This window comes from Anser brachyrhynchus, assembly GCF_964034855.1.
Source record: "Anser brachyrhynchus genome assembly, chromosome: 5".
NCBI classification, from domain to species: Eukaryota; Metazoa; Chordata; class Aves; order Anseriformes; family Anatidae; genus Anser; species Anser brachyrhynchus.
The window spans coordinates 60,888,144-60,901,336 of record NC_137699.1 but is presented as its reverse complement, the minus strand read 5'-3'; the positions used below and the strand labels follow the sequence as shown (position 1 = coordinate 60,901,336).

The following is a 13,193-nucleotide window of genomic DNA, read 5'->3' as shown; positions in this document are numbered from 1 at the left end:
CTGTGATTCTTTAATAGTCACTACAGACTGTCCTGACATGAGAGGAGTGTCCCATCACACAACATCTTGTTCGTGCTTGGATGGAAACTTACAGAGCAGAAAAGGGAGGGAAAGCACAGTACCTGCTCACAGCTGGGATCTTCAAGTATAAAGGGCTTTGAGGGAGAAAAAAAGGGGCAATCCTTCAGCCAAGGGCTGATGCTGGCACCTCACACCTGTTTCATAAGTTGAGTAATAACCTGGCTAGATAGCTGGGAAGGTAAATGGGGACAGTCTATCTGATGAAGAAGCTACCATTATCCCTGTGCACTGGGAGATCATAAATACATCCTGCCTAGACGCTAGTTAATACAATCCTCCTCAATGCTAGTTCATCAAAACAAGTTGCAGGTGAGGCAGCTTTTCTCTTATATCCTCCAAGTCATTGGGCCAGGATTAGGATGCAAACGCTGTGCATGGCTTGGGTGTAGCTTTCTGGCAAGGACCTGCAGAAGAACCTAGGTGTTATGGTACCATGGACACTTGTGCCGGGGTGCAGTGAGGGCCAGCAGCTCCCTGAGGGACTGGGAGCTGGGAGCTGAGGGTGCTAACACCCATCCCACCACTCCCAGACAGGGAGCAGGGGAGCTGTGGAGATCCTTGACGGGTTCAGCCATGCCTGCAGATTGTAAAGCAGCTTCACAGTGACAAGGCAGGATGAATTCAAGTCAGGAGGTCAATCTACATCCCAGTCATGTCCAGGGACAGTCAGACAGGGCCACGGACAAAGGGAGAGACCAAGGATGGGCTGGGACATTGGCCTGCCAGTGGACCTGGCTCAGCAGGGCTGCAGGTAGCTGAAGTCTGACAACCTGCAGCATTGCTGGGGCAGGGACTGACAGCCATGGGTTGAACTGAAATGGGGTTAGGCTGAAATGGGCTCCTGGGCCATGGGCAGGGTGAGAGGAAGCCCCAGAGGGGCTGGCCAGGGCCCTGGTAATCATGGAGGCAGCATGTCTGGTAAGGTAGTTAATGCCTTTTGTTCCAAAGCCAGGACAGACCAATGACGCAGTTATGGGACCAGGGAAAGAGCAGTGATGCAACTTCTCACATCTGCACTATTTACCAAGACCATTGCAGGGAAATCCACGCAGTGAGATCCAGTGGTAATGGAGGGCAGAGAGTGTTTCCTGTCCATGACAATGCGCTGGGACAAGGCTTCCTTATTCCAGTCCTGCTCTCGCTCCCTCCTGCTCCCATCATACCCACAGTACAAACATATCACTTTTCTACATATGGCATTAGCTATCTTGCTGCATCTTCCTGCATTCTCTGTCCTTAGGCTCATTATAGTCTGAAATTTAACTCCAGGTTAATGGAAAATGTTATCAGTTGCCATGGAAATGCCTTGCCATGTGATTGTGGTCGTACTTCCTGTTGTGCTTGGGACTATTAGATTAGACTATTAGATGACCCTCATTTTTACACTTTCTTACAGTTCTCCTATAAATATCTGTTACTCATAACTGTGGACAGAACATTCAGTCTCCTCGTGTGAGTCATTTTGTTTATTATTCTGTGATCTTATGCCAGGCTATTATACACTTATTCTAAAGCTTTCTTCAACAGAGATCTTCAGACTTCCTAGCCTGCTATTTAGGACCAGCAAAGCCAAATTCCTGTGGATAACTGTCAACTGTCAAGGAAATGGGCTGATTTCCACGAGTGAAGAAAATGCTGCAGCTGGTCACTTGTCTTTGCTCTGGCTGTCACTGAGCTAAAAGCTCTAGTCACTGAGCTGTCACTGAGCTGTATAGTACGCAGGAGCTAAGGGCTGCTGTGCCAGGCAGTCCAGCATGGGAAACTGCCCAACTGTGGGGTGACTCCTGGTGACAGTGATGGGCAACTGCAAATAGGACCTCTTTTTGTTGGGTGATATATATGCCATCACTAATAGCTCATCTGGGGGCCTGGCTCACTGTTTGTTTGTCATATACATTATTGATGTGACAGAGTTTTCTGCAAGCTTATCTGTGCTTTCATCTTCAAAGAAAAGACTCGCTCACCATAAAGAGTGCTCCTCCAGCGGTCTTTTGGCAATGCTTTCACATTGTAGCTCCACATGAAGGCCTCCAGAGCAATATTAACACAAGGTCTTTCACCAAGGTCACCACAAGGTCACCAAGGCCATTGGATCCTCATTGTCAGTCAGAGAATCGTAGCGAATTTGGTTTGGAAGAGACCTCTGGAGGTGTCTAGTTCAGCCCTCTAGTCAAAGCAAGGCTAACATCAAAATATGGTCATGTTGCTCAGTGTATTGTCCAGATGAACTCTTAGTGTTGCTAAGGATGGAGATTCCCCAGCCTCTCTTGTCACCTCTTCCAGAGCTCATCTGCTCTCATTGCCTATTTCCCTTGGTGCAACGTGTGACTTTTGCCTCTCATTCTTTCACTGTGCACCTCTGAGAAAAAACAGTTTCTGGGTAGCGGAAGACAGCAATTAGCCCTCCCTCGGCCTTCTCTCTTGGAGAGACAATAGTGCTGGGCAGCTGTACTATGGCCCTGTACATGGGTGCCATGCAGCATCGACACAGCTGCAGCACTGGGCTGTCACCAAGGCAGGGCACCCACCCCATCGAGCTGACTACACACAAAGCAGCTTCCCTGCACAGGATGACCTACAGGATCCTCTCCAGACATTGTGCTGTCCTTAACCACCCCTGCACCTATCTCCACCTCTTGGCATTCTTGCTCACTGCCTACAGACTCACAGCTGCAACCTGGCCATTACTCAGTGAAGCGTGTCAGGCATGGATGGGTTTCTGTACTGTCTGCAGTACCTCTTTCATTGTGAGCTTTTCTTACTATTGGAAACTTGCTACCTGAATATCGCTCATGGTTACAGGCTTCTGGCATTTAAAGGTCTTCACAGTTGCAAAGAAAAGCTGACAGCAACCTTCCTCCTTATGCTGCCTGCTCCTGCCAGCTCTCCTACTGTGGCATCTTGGGACTCCCCAGGACATAGTTCTGGACTGTATTAATTACCATCCCAAGAGGAATCTTGTCTTTGCAGTCAGACAGCCAAGGGATTCAAGGAAGGGTGACAATTGGCAGCAAGCTGCTAGTGCTGCTAGGCAGGTCCTGCAGGGTGCTCCTGGGTTGGCCCCGGTGGTGGCTTTACCCTGTGTGGCAGCTGAACTCCACCACAACCACACTCTCATTCCCCCTCCTCAAAGGAACAGGGGAGAAAAAATATGATGGAAAGGGCTCAAGGGTTGAGATAAGGACAGGAGGAGGTGGAGAGGTTAAGGGCTATCAGGGAGTGCGAGCAGGAGATAGACTGGTGGAGTAACTCCCTGCCATGCCTGAAAGAAAGGACCGGGGTGAGATACCCCAAATACCAGCCCTGAGACTGGAACAGGTTGCCCAGAGAGGTTGTGGATGCCCCATCCCTGGAGGCATTCAAGGCCAGGCTGGATGTGGCTCTGGGCAGTCTGCTCTAGTGGTTAGCAACCCTGCCCAGAGCAGGGGGGTTGAAACTAGATGATCTTTAAGGTCCTTTTCAACCCAGGCCATTCTATGATGATATGATGACTTTGGAAACCTGATCTCTCATCTATGATGATCATCACTGATCATTCCACTGATAATCTGTAGATCTGAGCTTGCTCTTTGAAGGTGGAGTGATGCGGATATCTAAATGAGATCATGGATACATTCCAATTAAAAATTTCACATGGAAGATCTCACTCAAGTAACATATTTTGCCTTCATATACCAAAATCCTGATGAGCTTTAGCTCTTCGAACAAGCAAAGATCACAACACAATGTTATTGTGATCATTTTGCAGCAAACCTTTTTTGTGCTGGGAAGGTTTGTACACAGAAGGAAAATCAGTGGTGTGGAAGACACAAAGAGAACATCCAACCCCATGCACAACCTGGCCACAGAGCTGCGCTGTGGCAGAGATGAAGTTCTTCCGGCACATAGCTGCGAATGCCCAGCAGGACAGTTTCCACCTCAGATGCATGCAGCTCTGTGCCCGTATCCTGGTGGGCAATGATTTTACCACGTATATGTTGAAGACAGTTGTCATGCACCTGCTGACCATCATCCCTTTGGAAAGCTGGCGCAGGAGGGATTTTTTGCAGCGGATGGATGACATCATGCAGTACCTGCGCTTGTGCCTGAGGAAGAAACGCCTGGACCACTTCTTCTCTGGAAACGAGGCAATGCCTGAGGAGATCATCTTGCCCCCAGATTTCCAAATGTCCAAACCACCCAACCTTTTCCAGCATGTGGCAAAGGACGGGAATACCTACTCTACCACTCCGCTGCGTGAGTTCCATGACCTGCAAGATCTGCTCACAAGACTGCTGACCTTTGGGAACTGAAAGAGGCCTTCATGCACAGAGCTCTGCGGGGCGACTGCTGACAGCAGGCAATGACCTCCCACCACAGAAATAAAGGGGAGAACACAGGACACAGAAAAGGATGGGAAAACTCTGTGCAGCAAAACGCTGCCAAGTGTGGCAAGGTCCTCATATGGACGGTCTGCCCAGTGCAGAGCCAGTGATGACTACAGTGGCTACAAATATGACTGTTCACCAAGTGCGGCAGAGCTGAGCACACTGGACACAGAGACGCTGCTGCTCAGTTGGCAGTGGGAGTTGCTCCTGTACGTTTTCTCTCTCCCACTTGGGGGAGGCAGATCCCGTGCTGCTGAAGAGGCTGCTGCAGGGAGGCTTGAAGCAGAGACTTGTCTTAGCAGCAGGACAGTGACCAACCGGCCTCCTGGGGCATGTCCATTCACTCTGGGAGCTTCGACCTCTGCAAAAATGCCAATATATTGCCTGCTTGAACCAATGCTTTGAGAGATGAAATTCTTCTTGAGAACACCCCTTGGGGCTTCCACAGGCCGTGCAAAGGGAGCCTGAGGAGCTCCATCTGGCCACGTGCCTCTGCATTCGTGTGACGCTAGGGCCTGGGCTGCCCAGGGCAGCTGGGAGTCGCTATGCCGCGGTGGGGACCGAGGGCGGGGCGGGGGTCCTGTGACGGGGCGGGGGCGCAGGTGACATCAGAGGACGTGTCACAATGGGGGAAGAAGACGTGTCACAATGGGGGGGCGGCTTTTAAGGCAGCCGCAGGCAGCACTGCTGCATTTTGGCCTGAGCCATCGGTGAGTGCAGTACCAGGGGGAAGACTGGGATGGGCCAGGGCTGGGGCGCAATCGCCTGCCCCCTGAGGGCTTGCTAAGCCTGCAGCCAGGGCCCACCCGCTCAGGGCAGGGCTCGCGGCTGTCACCGTGAGTGAGTCCCTGCTGCCTCCCAGCTCCCTCACCCCCTCTCCTACCTGACCCCAGGGGCCTGCGGCTCCTGCCGTAGCTCCCTCAGCCGCCTCAAAGCTCCCTCACCCCCTCCCCTACCTGACCCCAGGGGCCTGCGGCTCCTGCCGTAGCTCCCTCAGCCGCCTCCCAGCTCCCTCACCCCCTCTCCTACCTGACCCCAGGGGCCTGTGGCTTCTGCCGTAGCTCCCTCAGCCGCCAGCCAGCTCCCACCCAGCCCCACTGACCTGCTTCTCTCTGACCTCTTTCAGACCATGGTTTTGGCAACTTTCTTTGTCCTGACGTTCCTGGGCTTAATCCATAGCCTGGCGAAGGTTGGGTACAAATTAGATGAAGCTACAAATGAGTACATGCGGCAGCGTGCGGAGGAGCTGCAAGAACGCATGATGCAGCTCCTGTTCGAAATGGAGGAGGGGGAGAAGGAGCAGAGCTGGGCGCATGTTGGAGCCCTGCTCTTATCTGTATTGCAGCACTGGCTGTTCTGGGCCTATGGTGGTGTTGCTCTCCTGTTCCTTTGGAACTTGCGGCTGCTCCTTAGAGATATCCCGGAAGATGAAAGCAGCAGTGAGGAGGAGAGCTCCAGCAGCGATGAGCAGCAGAATAATGAGAGAAATCCTGTTGAAGGAAGGGACGAAGGCAGGATTTTTGCAGAGAGAATCCAGTGGCCAGTGCAGAACATCCAAGTCAACTGTCGAGTGGTACAGTCAATGGTGGGAGACCTCCTCCGTTTCACCCGGCAGTCCCTGACGAACACTTTCTATCCGGTGCTGCATCCACCCATAGGAGTGGGTAGTGCCTTTGAAGGCTGGAGTCCCCATGAGAACGACACTGTCGTCTATCGCCTGCTCGTGCCCATGACGGCTCCTCGTGGGCACTCCTTCCACCTGGAGCTGGGCAATGAAGAGGAGCTGCCATCAAGGAACTCCTGTATTCGCGTGGAGCTGGAGTGCACGTGCGTGAGGGAGCAGGACTTTGAGAACATGGTGTGCTTCCTTCACCAACCTGAGGAGGAGCTGAGAAGAAATCCGGAGCCCAACCTCCTACAGACACTGTGCACTGGCTCCTACCTGGATGTGCATAAAACCTCCTACTGGTTCCAGCAATTGATGAAAAGAGCTTATAAATTTTTGCCCGAGTCGGCCAGAAGTCACATTGGTGTGCTGCCATCCAGACGCTCCTGCAGGCTTCGTACGATTGATGTCTTTGATAGAACCCTTTTCATTGAGATCATGTTTGGGGTGCAACAAGACGATTCAGCCATTTTTCTGAGCAGCGAGAAGACAGAGGCTATCTTCACCCCCGATACGACATGGCCACAGAGCTGCGCTGTGGCAGAGATGAAGTTCTTCCAGTACATAAAAGCGCATGCCCAGCAGGACAGTTTCCACCTCAGATGCATGCAGCTCTGTGCCCGGATCCTGGTGGGCAATTATTTTACCACCTATGTCTTGAAGACAGTTGTCATGCACCTGCTGACCACCATCCCTTTGGAAAGCTGGCGCAGGAGGGATTTTTTGCAGCGGATGGATGACATCATGCAGTACCTGCACTGCTGCATAGTGGAGAAACGCCTGGACCACTTCTTCTTTGGAAATGAGGAAGTGCCTGAGGAGATCATCTTGCCCCCACATTTCCAAATGTCCAGACCACCCAACCTCTTCCAGCACATGGCACAGGAGCCAACTGTCCATGCCCGGGCGCTGCGTGAATTCCAGGAGCTGCGAGATCGGCTCACAAGACTGCTGACCTTTGGGAACTGAAAGAGGCCTTCATGCACAGAGCTCTGCGGGGCGCTCTGCTGACAGCAGGCAATGACCTCCCACCACAGAAAGAAGATGGGAGAACGCAGGACACAGAAAAGGATGGGAAAACTCTGTGCTGCAACCCACTGCCAAGTGCGGCAAGGTCCTTGTATGGACAGTCTACCAAGCGTAGTAACCAGTGATGACTACGGTGGCTACAAAGATAACTATTTGCCACGTGCTGCAGAGCTGAGCGTGCTGGACATGGAGAAGATGCTGCTCAGCTGGCAGTGGGAATTGCTCGTCCGTGTTCTCTCCACAGCCAAACCACCCTTGGGGGAGGCACACCCCATGCAGCTGAAGAGGCCGCTGCAGGGAGGCTTGAAGCAGAGACTTCTTTACCAGCTGGACGGTGACCATCTGGCTCTTGCCCAGTGTCCACTCACTCCGGGAGCTTGGCCTCTACAAAAATGCTAATATATTTCTTGCTTGAACAAATGTTTTGTCCGTGAGTGTCTGTACCACACTTGATCAGGAAAGGCGGGCATGAGGTGCTGACAGCTGGGCTGCTACAGCATCGAGGAGCATTTTGCTGTGGAGTTGATTCCGTGGGCTCCAACTGCGCTCCTTCCGGAGCTTAAGCTCTGCTGCCTGTCCTTGTTCCTCCAGCAGGGCAATGAGAATAGCTCAGCACCCTCCACAGTGCTGTCTGTTGCTGGTGTGCTGTGTGGGGTCCAAAGGGGGGACTTGTGCAACCTGAGGCAAACCATGCCCTGGGAGTCCAACGGCATTGCCCAGGATGACCGCGGGGAGGCAGAGGTCACGCTCTCCAGGTGGGGAGCCCCCTGCACAGGGGTGAGTGCCATCAGGGAACACTGGGGCTCTGCCTGCACTGGCTGCTGCACCAGTACAAGCTTCCGGCACAAGCCAACGCAAAGCAGCGTCTCCAAGAGCTGGAGGTGAGGCTAAGGCAGGAAGAGGAGGAGTGAGCGTCCGGCAGCGCTGGGCACCTCCCCTCCCGCACACCCTCATTGCCATTCAGAAGTGTCTCCCTCGAAGCACTGCGCTCTTGTGCTGGCCCAGCAGGCACACAGATCTGGCCAGGGAGAGGCCCCATTCCACCACCGGCACAGCCACCAGGACCCAGCCGCCAGTGGCACGGAGGCACCGAGAGCACTCCCACGTCCACAGGCTCTGAGGCCAGCACCAAGGGAGCCGATGTGGCATAATGACCACACGGACACCAGGGTGCTTTTAGGATCAGGAACTGCCACTACTTTATTGATGACATAACATCAGCTCTCTCTTACTGAGGGCCTAACTTCATCCCTCATATTGAGGACATAACTTAATTATCCTTGTCGCATCCCCATATTGAGGACAGGCTCCCTTCTCATACCATTCGCCCCACAGCAGTTCTTTTCCACTAACCATTCATTGGTCAACACCCAGCAACTTCCATGCCTTAATGGCTGGAGAACAAGCAACCCGAGAAGGCAAGGCGGCTCCTGAATCCCCCTTCTTTGTTCCCTCTAAACTACATTCCTGATGGCCTCATCGTTAAGAGTCTGATGTTATCACCAACCATGGGGCTTGTCGACCCCCATGGCCACACTCCCACATCTCCCTCTTCTTTATTAACATAAAAAAGCGCGATTAACGCAAATTAGGAAAGCACGATTAACACAAACTAAAACACAGAGAAAAACTACCAGGCATACTAATTCTGTCTTTAGCAAACTTTGTAACCACACCCCTAGGAGAGGCAGGCACTGAGTGCTGCCCAGCCGGGCGGGGCTCTGGCTGTCCCTCCAGCTCCTGGAGTCCTTGTTTGTGGGTCCTGCATATGCCAGCAGGACCCTCCCATACGTTGTTTTTTGTTTGAGCTGGAGTACAAACCGCGGAGGAGGCCGGATGGACCTATCCTGCTGACACCCATCTAGGACCGGCTCATGTTAAAACACAAGCACAACCTCGGCCCCAGGTTATTAGAGTGTAGGGCCCTTCCCAATGATTGGTGCTTTAATTTTTTACCATGACTTGTGTCCTTTCTTTAACTGAGTTTCTCCCAGATCTGTCTCCCAGATCTGTCTGTTGTCTTCTCTCCTGCATGGACAGACGCAAGGACTTTCTTCTGTCCATCGATTTAAAAATTTAAGAACATAGCATACTTTAGCTGTCCTTCCCTGGGGGTCACACCCCTACCCCCCCTTTTTTGTTTTAGAAGCATAGCTTTAGGGTACCATGGGCCTGTTTAATAATTGCTTGACCCGTGGGGAGAATGAGGTATACCCGTCAGATGTTGAATACCCCACTGCTGAAAAAAAAAAAGTGGGGTGCATGGGCCCCATATCCTGGCCCACTATCTGTGTTAATCCTTTTTGGAACTCCTAATTTCACAAAAGCTGACAGAAGATGTTTACACACATCCTTTGCCTTTTCTCCTGCACGAACAGATGTAAAAATACAATCAGAAAGGTATCAATTGAAACATAAACATAGCAAAGTTTTCCAAATTCTGGCAAGTGTTTAACAAACAATCCTTTAAGTCTATTACTGTTAATGTCCGTGACTGGGGGAGCACAGCTGGAGATGGCAATCCCGGTTGAAGTGCTCCCATATCTTCCATGACTTCATTAATTTTTCTCAGACCATATAACAGTCTCCATTTTCCATTCCTTTTCTTGATTACAAACACCGGAGAGTTCCAGGGCTAGTCATGGGAACAATATATCTCGCTTTAAGTTGTTAAGCAACTCAGCCTTCGGGCCCTATGTATCCTGTTCCTCCCTGATCGAAGGGAAACAGATCCAGCTCCTTTTCGGGGCCTATAGAGCCTGAATCAAAAGGAACATTCAGGTCACCACGGGGCGTAACAGCAAAGGCCTGCGTTGGCTGTAGCAGCGGAGGGGCCGATGGCATAGCAGGCGGATCAGTAAATGAGCCCGCAGCTCCCTCGCTATCTGGCCACATGTCCCTGATTGTGGTCCCACATGGCTCTTTAAGACCTCAGATATTGCTCGCCAGGTGCCGAGCAATCCCGCCTCAACCTTGTTGTTTTTAGTAGCAGAGTCCCACAGCTTGACCTCAGTTTGGTCCCATGTTTCAGGATCATAAACTGTCTGATTCGTAATAAAGGGAATAAGCTGTAAGGTTACCAGGACATTTTTTGTTTCTAAGGTCATACGATTCCCCATAGCGCGAAACTGCTTACCTTCGGCCAGTGAGGGGCAGTTGTGTGCGCGGGTCCGCTTCTCTCAGCTTCAGCTTCTTTTCAGCTCCAGTGCGCCTATTTCCAGCGACTTTCAGTATGAACTTCTTTCCAGCTCTGGTGCGCTTATTTCCAGCGACTTTCAATACGAGCTTCTTTGAGCGGTCTGCTGAGTTTGGCCGAACCTATCTTCATGAGGCGATCAATGTCCCGGTTCCTGTCCTGGTGCCTGTTCTGCTAGCCTGTCCCTATTCATTCCTTTTTTGGTTTTGTCCCTGTTTGGGCGCCATTTGTGGGACATGCAAAGGGATTCTGGGGAGCACCGTCTGGCCACGTGCCTCTGCATTCGTGTGACGCTAGGGCCTGGGCTGCCCAGGGCAGCTGGGAGTCGCTATGCCGCGGTGGGGACCGAGGGCGGGGCGGGGGTCCTGTGACGGGGCGGGGGCGCAGGTGACATCAGAGGACGTGTCACAATGGGGGAAGAAGACGTGTCACAATGGGGGGCGGCTTTTAAGGCAGCCGCAGGCAGCACTGCTGCATTTTGGCCTGAGCCATCGGTGAGTGCAGTACCAGGGGGAAGACTGGGATGGGCCAGGGCTGGGGCGCAATCGCCTGCCCCCTGAGGGCTTGCTAAGCCTGCAGCCAGGGCCCACCCGCTGGGGGCAGGGCTCGCGGCTGTCACCGTGAGTGAGTCCCTGCTGCCTCCCAGCTCCCTCACCCCCTCTCCTACCTGACCCCAGGGGCCTGCGGCTCCTGCCGAAGCTCCCTCAGCCGCCTCCCAGCTCCCTCACCCCCTCTCCTACCTGACCCCAGGGGCCTGTGGCTTCTGCCGTAGCTCCCTCAGCCGCCAGCCAGCTCCCACCCAGCCCCACTGACCTGCTTCTCTCTCACCTCTTTCAGACCATGGTTTTGGCAACTTTCTTTGTCCTGACGTTCCTGGGCTTAATCCATAGCCTGGCGAAGGTTGGGTACAAATTAGATGAAGCTACAAATGAGTACATGCGGCAGCGTGCGGAGGAGCTGCAAGAACGCATGATGCAGCTCCTGTTCGAAATGGAGGAGGGGGAGAAGGAGCAGAGGTGGGCGCATGTTGGAGCCCTGCTCTTATCTGTATTGCAGCACTGGCTGTTCTGGGCCTATGGTGGTGTTGCTCTCCTGTTCTTTTGGAACTTGCGGCTGCTCCTTAGAGATATCCCGGAAGATGAAAGCAGCAGTGAGGAGGAGAGCTCCAGCAGCGATGAGCAGCAGAATAATGAGAGAAATCCTGTTGAAGGAAGGGACGAAGGCAGGATTTTTGCAGAGAGAATCCAGTGGCCAGTGCAGAACATCCAAGTCAACTGTCGAGTGGTACAGTCAATGGTGGGAGACCTCCTCCGTTTCACCCGGCAGTCCCTGACGAACACTTTCTATCCGGTGCTGCATCCACCCATAGGAGTGGGTAGTGCCTTTGAAGGCTGGAGTCCCCATGAGAACGACACTGTCGTCTATCGCCTGCTCGTGCCCATGACGGCTCCTCGTGGGCACTCCTTCCACCTGGAGCTGGGCAATGAAGAGGAGCTGCCATCAAGGAACTCCTGTATTCGCGTGGAGCTGGAGTGCACGTGCGTGAGGGAGCAGGACTTTGAGAACATGGTGTGCTTCCTTCACCAACCTGAGGAGGAGCTGAGAAGAAATCCGGAGCCCAACCTCCTACAGACACTGTGCACTGGCTCCTACCTGGATGTGCATAAAACCTCCTACTGGTTCCAGCAATTGATGAAAAGAGCTTATAAATTTTTGCCCGAGTCGGCCAGAAGTCACATTGGTGTGCTGCCATCCAGACGCTCCTGCAGGCTTCGTACGATTGATGTCTTTGATAGAACCCTTTTCATTGAGATCATGTTTGGGGTGCAACAAGACGATTCAGCCATTTTTCTGAGCAGCGAGAAGACAGAGGCTATCTTCACCCCCGATACGACATGGCCACAGAGCTGCGCTGTGGCAGAGATGAAGTTCTTCCAGTACATAAAAGCGCATGCCCAGCAGGACAGTTTCCACCTCAGATGCATGCAGCTCTGTGCCCGGATACTGGTGGGCAATGATTTTACCACCTATGTCTTGAAGACAGTTGTCATGCACCTGCTGACCACCATCCCTTTGGAAAGCTGGCGCAGGAGGGATTTTTTGCAGCGGATGGATGACATCATGCAGTACCTGCACTGCTGCATAGTGGAGAAACGCCTGGACCACTTCTTCTTTGGAAATGAGGAAGTGCCTGAGGAGATCATCTTGCCCCCACATTTCCAAACGTCCAGACCACCCAACCTCTTCCAGCACATGGCACAGGAGCCAACTGTCCATGCCCGGGCGCTGCGTGAATTCCAGGAGCTGCGAGATCGGCTCACAAGACTGCTGACCTTTGGGAACTGAAAGAGGCCTTCATGCACAGAGCTCTGCGGGGCGCTCTGCTGACAGCAGGCAATGACCTCCCACCACAGAAAGAAGACGGGAGAACGCAGGACACAGAAAAGGATGGGAAAACTCTGTGCTGCAACCCACTGCCAAGTGCGGCAAGGTCCTTGTATGGACAGTCTACCAAGCGTAGTAACCAGTGATGACTACGGTGGCTACAAAGATAACTATTTGCCACGTGCTGCAGAGCTGAGCGTGCTGGACATGGAGAAGATGCTGCTCAGCTGGCAGTGGGAATTGCTCGTCCGTGTTCTCTCCACAGCCAAACCACCCTTGGGGGAGGCACACCCCATGCAGCTGAAGAGGCCGCTGCAGGGAGGCTTGAAGCAGAGACTTCTTTACCAGCTGGACGGTGACCATCTGGCTCTTGCCCCGTGTCCACTCACTCCGGGAGCTTGGCCTCTACAAAAATGCTAATATATTGCTTGCTTGAACAAATGTTTTGTCCGTGAGTGTCTGTACCACA

General features: G+C 52.8%; 2 protein-coding genes across 2 annotated transcripts; both read left to right on the top strand.

Moving 5' to 3' along the window:
• Window positions 1-5,410: 5,410 nt before the first annotated feature.
• LOC308195260 (inositol 1,4,5-trisphosphate receptor-interacting protein-like 1) lies at window positions 5,411-7,083 on the top strand (the record flags this gene model as incomplete). The annotated part of the gene is made up of 1 exon (XM_080592344.1): window positions 5,411-7,083. The coding sequence occupies exon 1, from the start codon at window positions 5,578-5,580 to the stop codon at window positions 7,081-7,083; it is 1,506 nt and encodes a 501-aa protein (XP_080448470.1). The 5' UTR covers window positions 5,411-5,577.
• A 3,666-nt stretch (window positions 7,084-10,749) lies between these two features.
• Window positions 10,750-13,165, top strand: LOC308195259 (inositol 1,4,5-trisphosphate receptor-interacting protein-like 1; the record flags this gene model as incomplete). The annotated part of the gene is made up of 2 exons (XM_080592343.1): window positions 10,750-10,833; window positions 11,177-13,165. 2 exons carry the CDS (start codon window positions 10,750-10,752, stop codon window positions 12,683-12,685), a joined length of 1,593 nt encoding a protein of 530 aa, XP_080448469.1. The 3' UTR covers window positions 12,686-13,165.
• Between the last annotated feature and the right edge of the window lie 28 nt (window positions 13,166-13,193).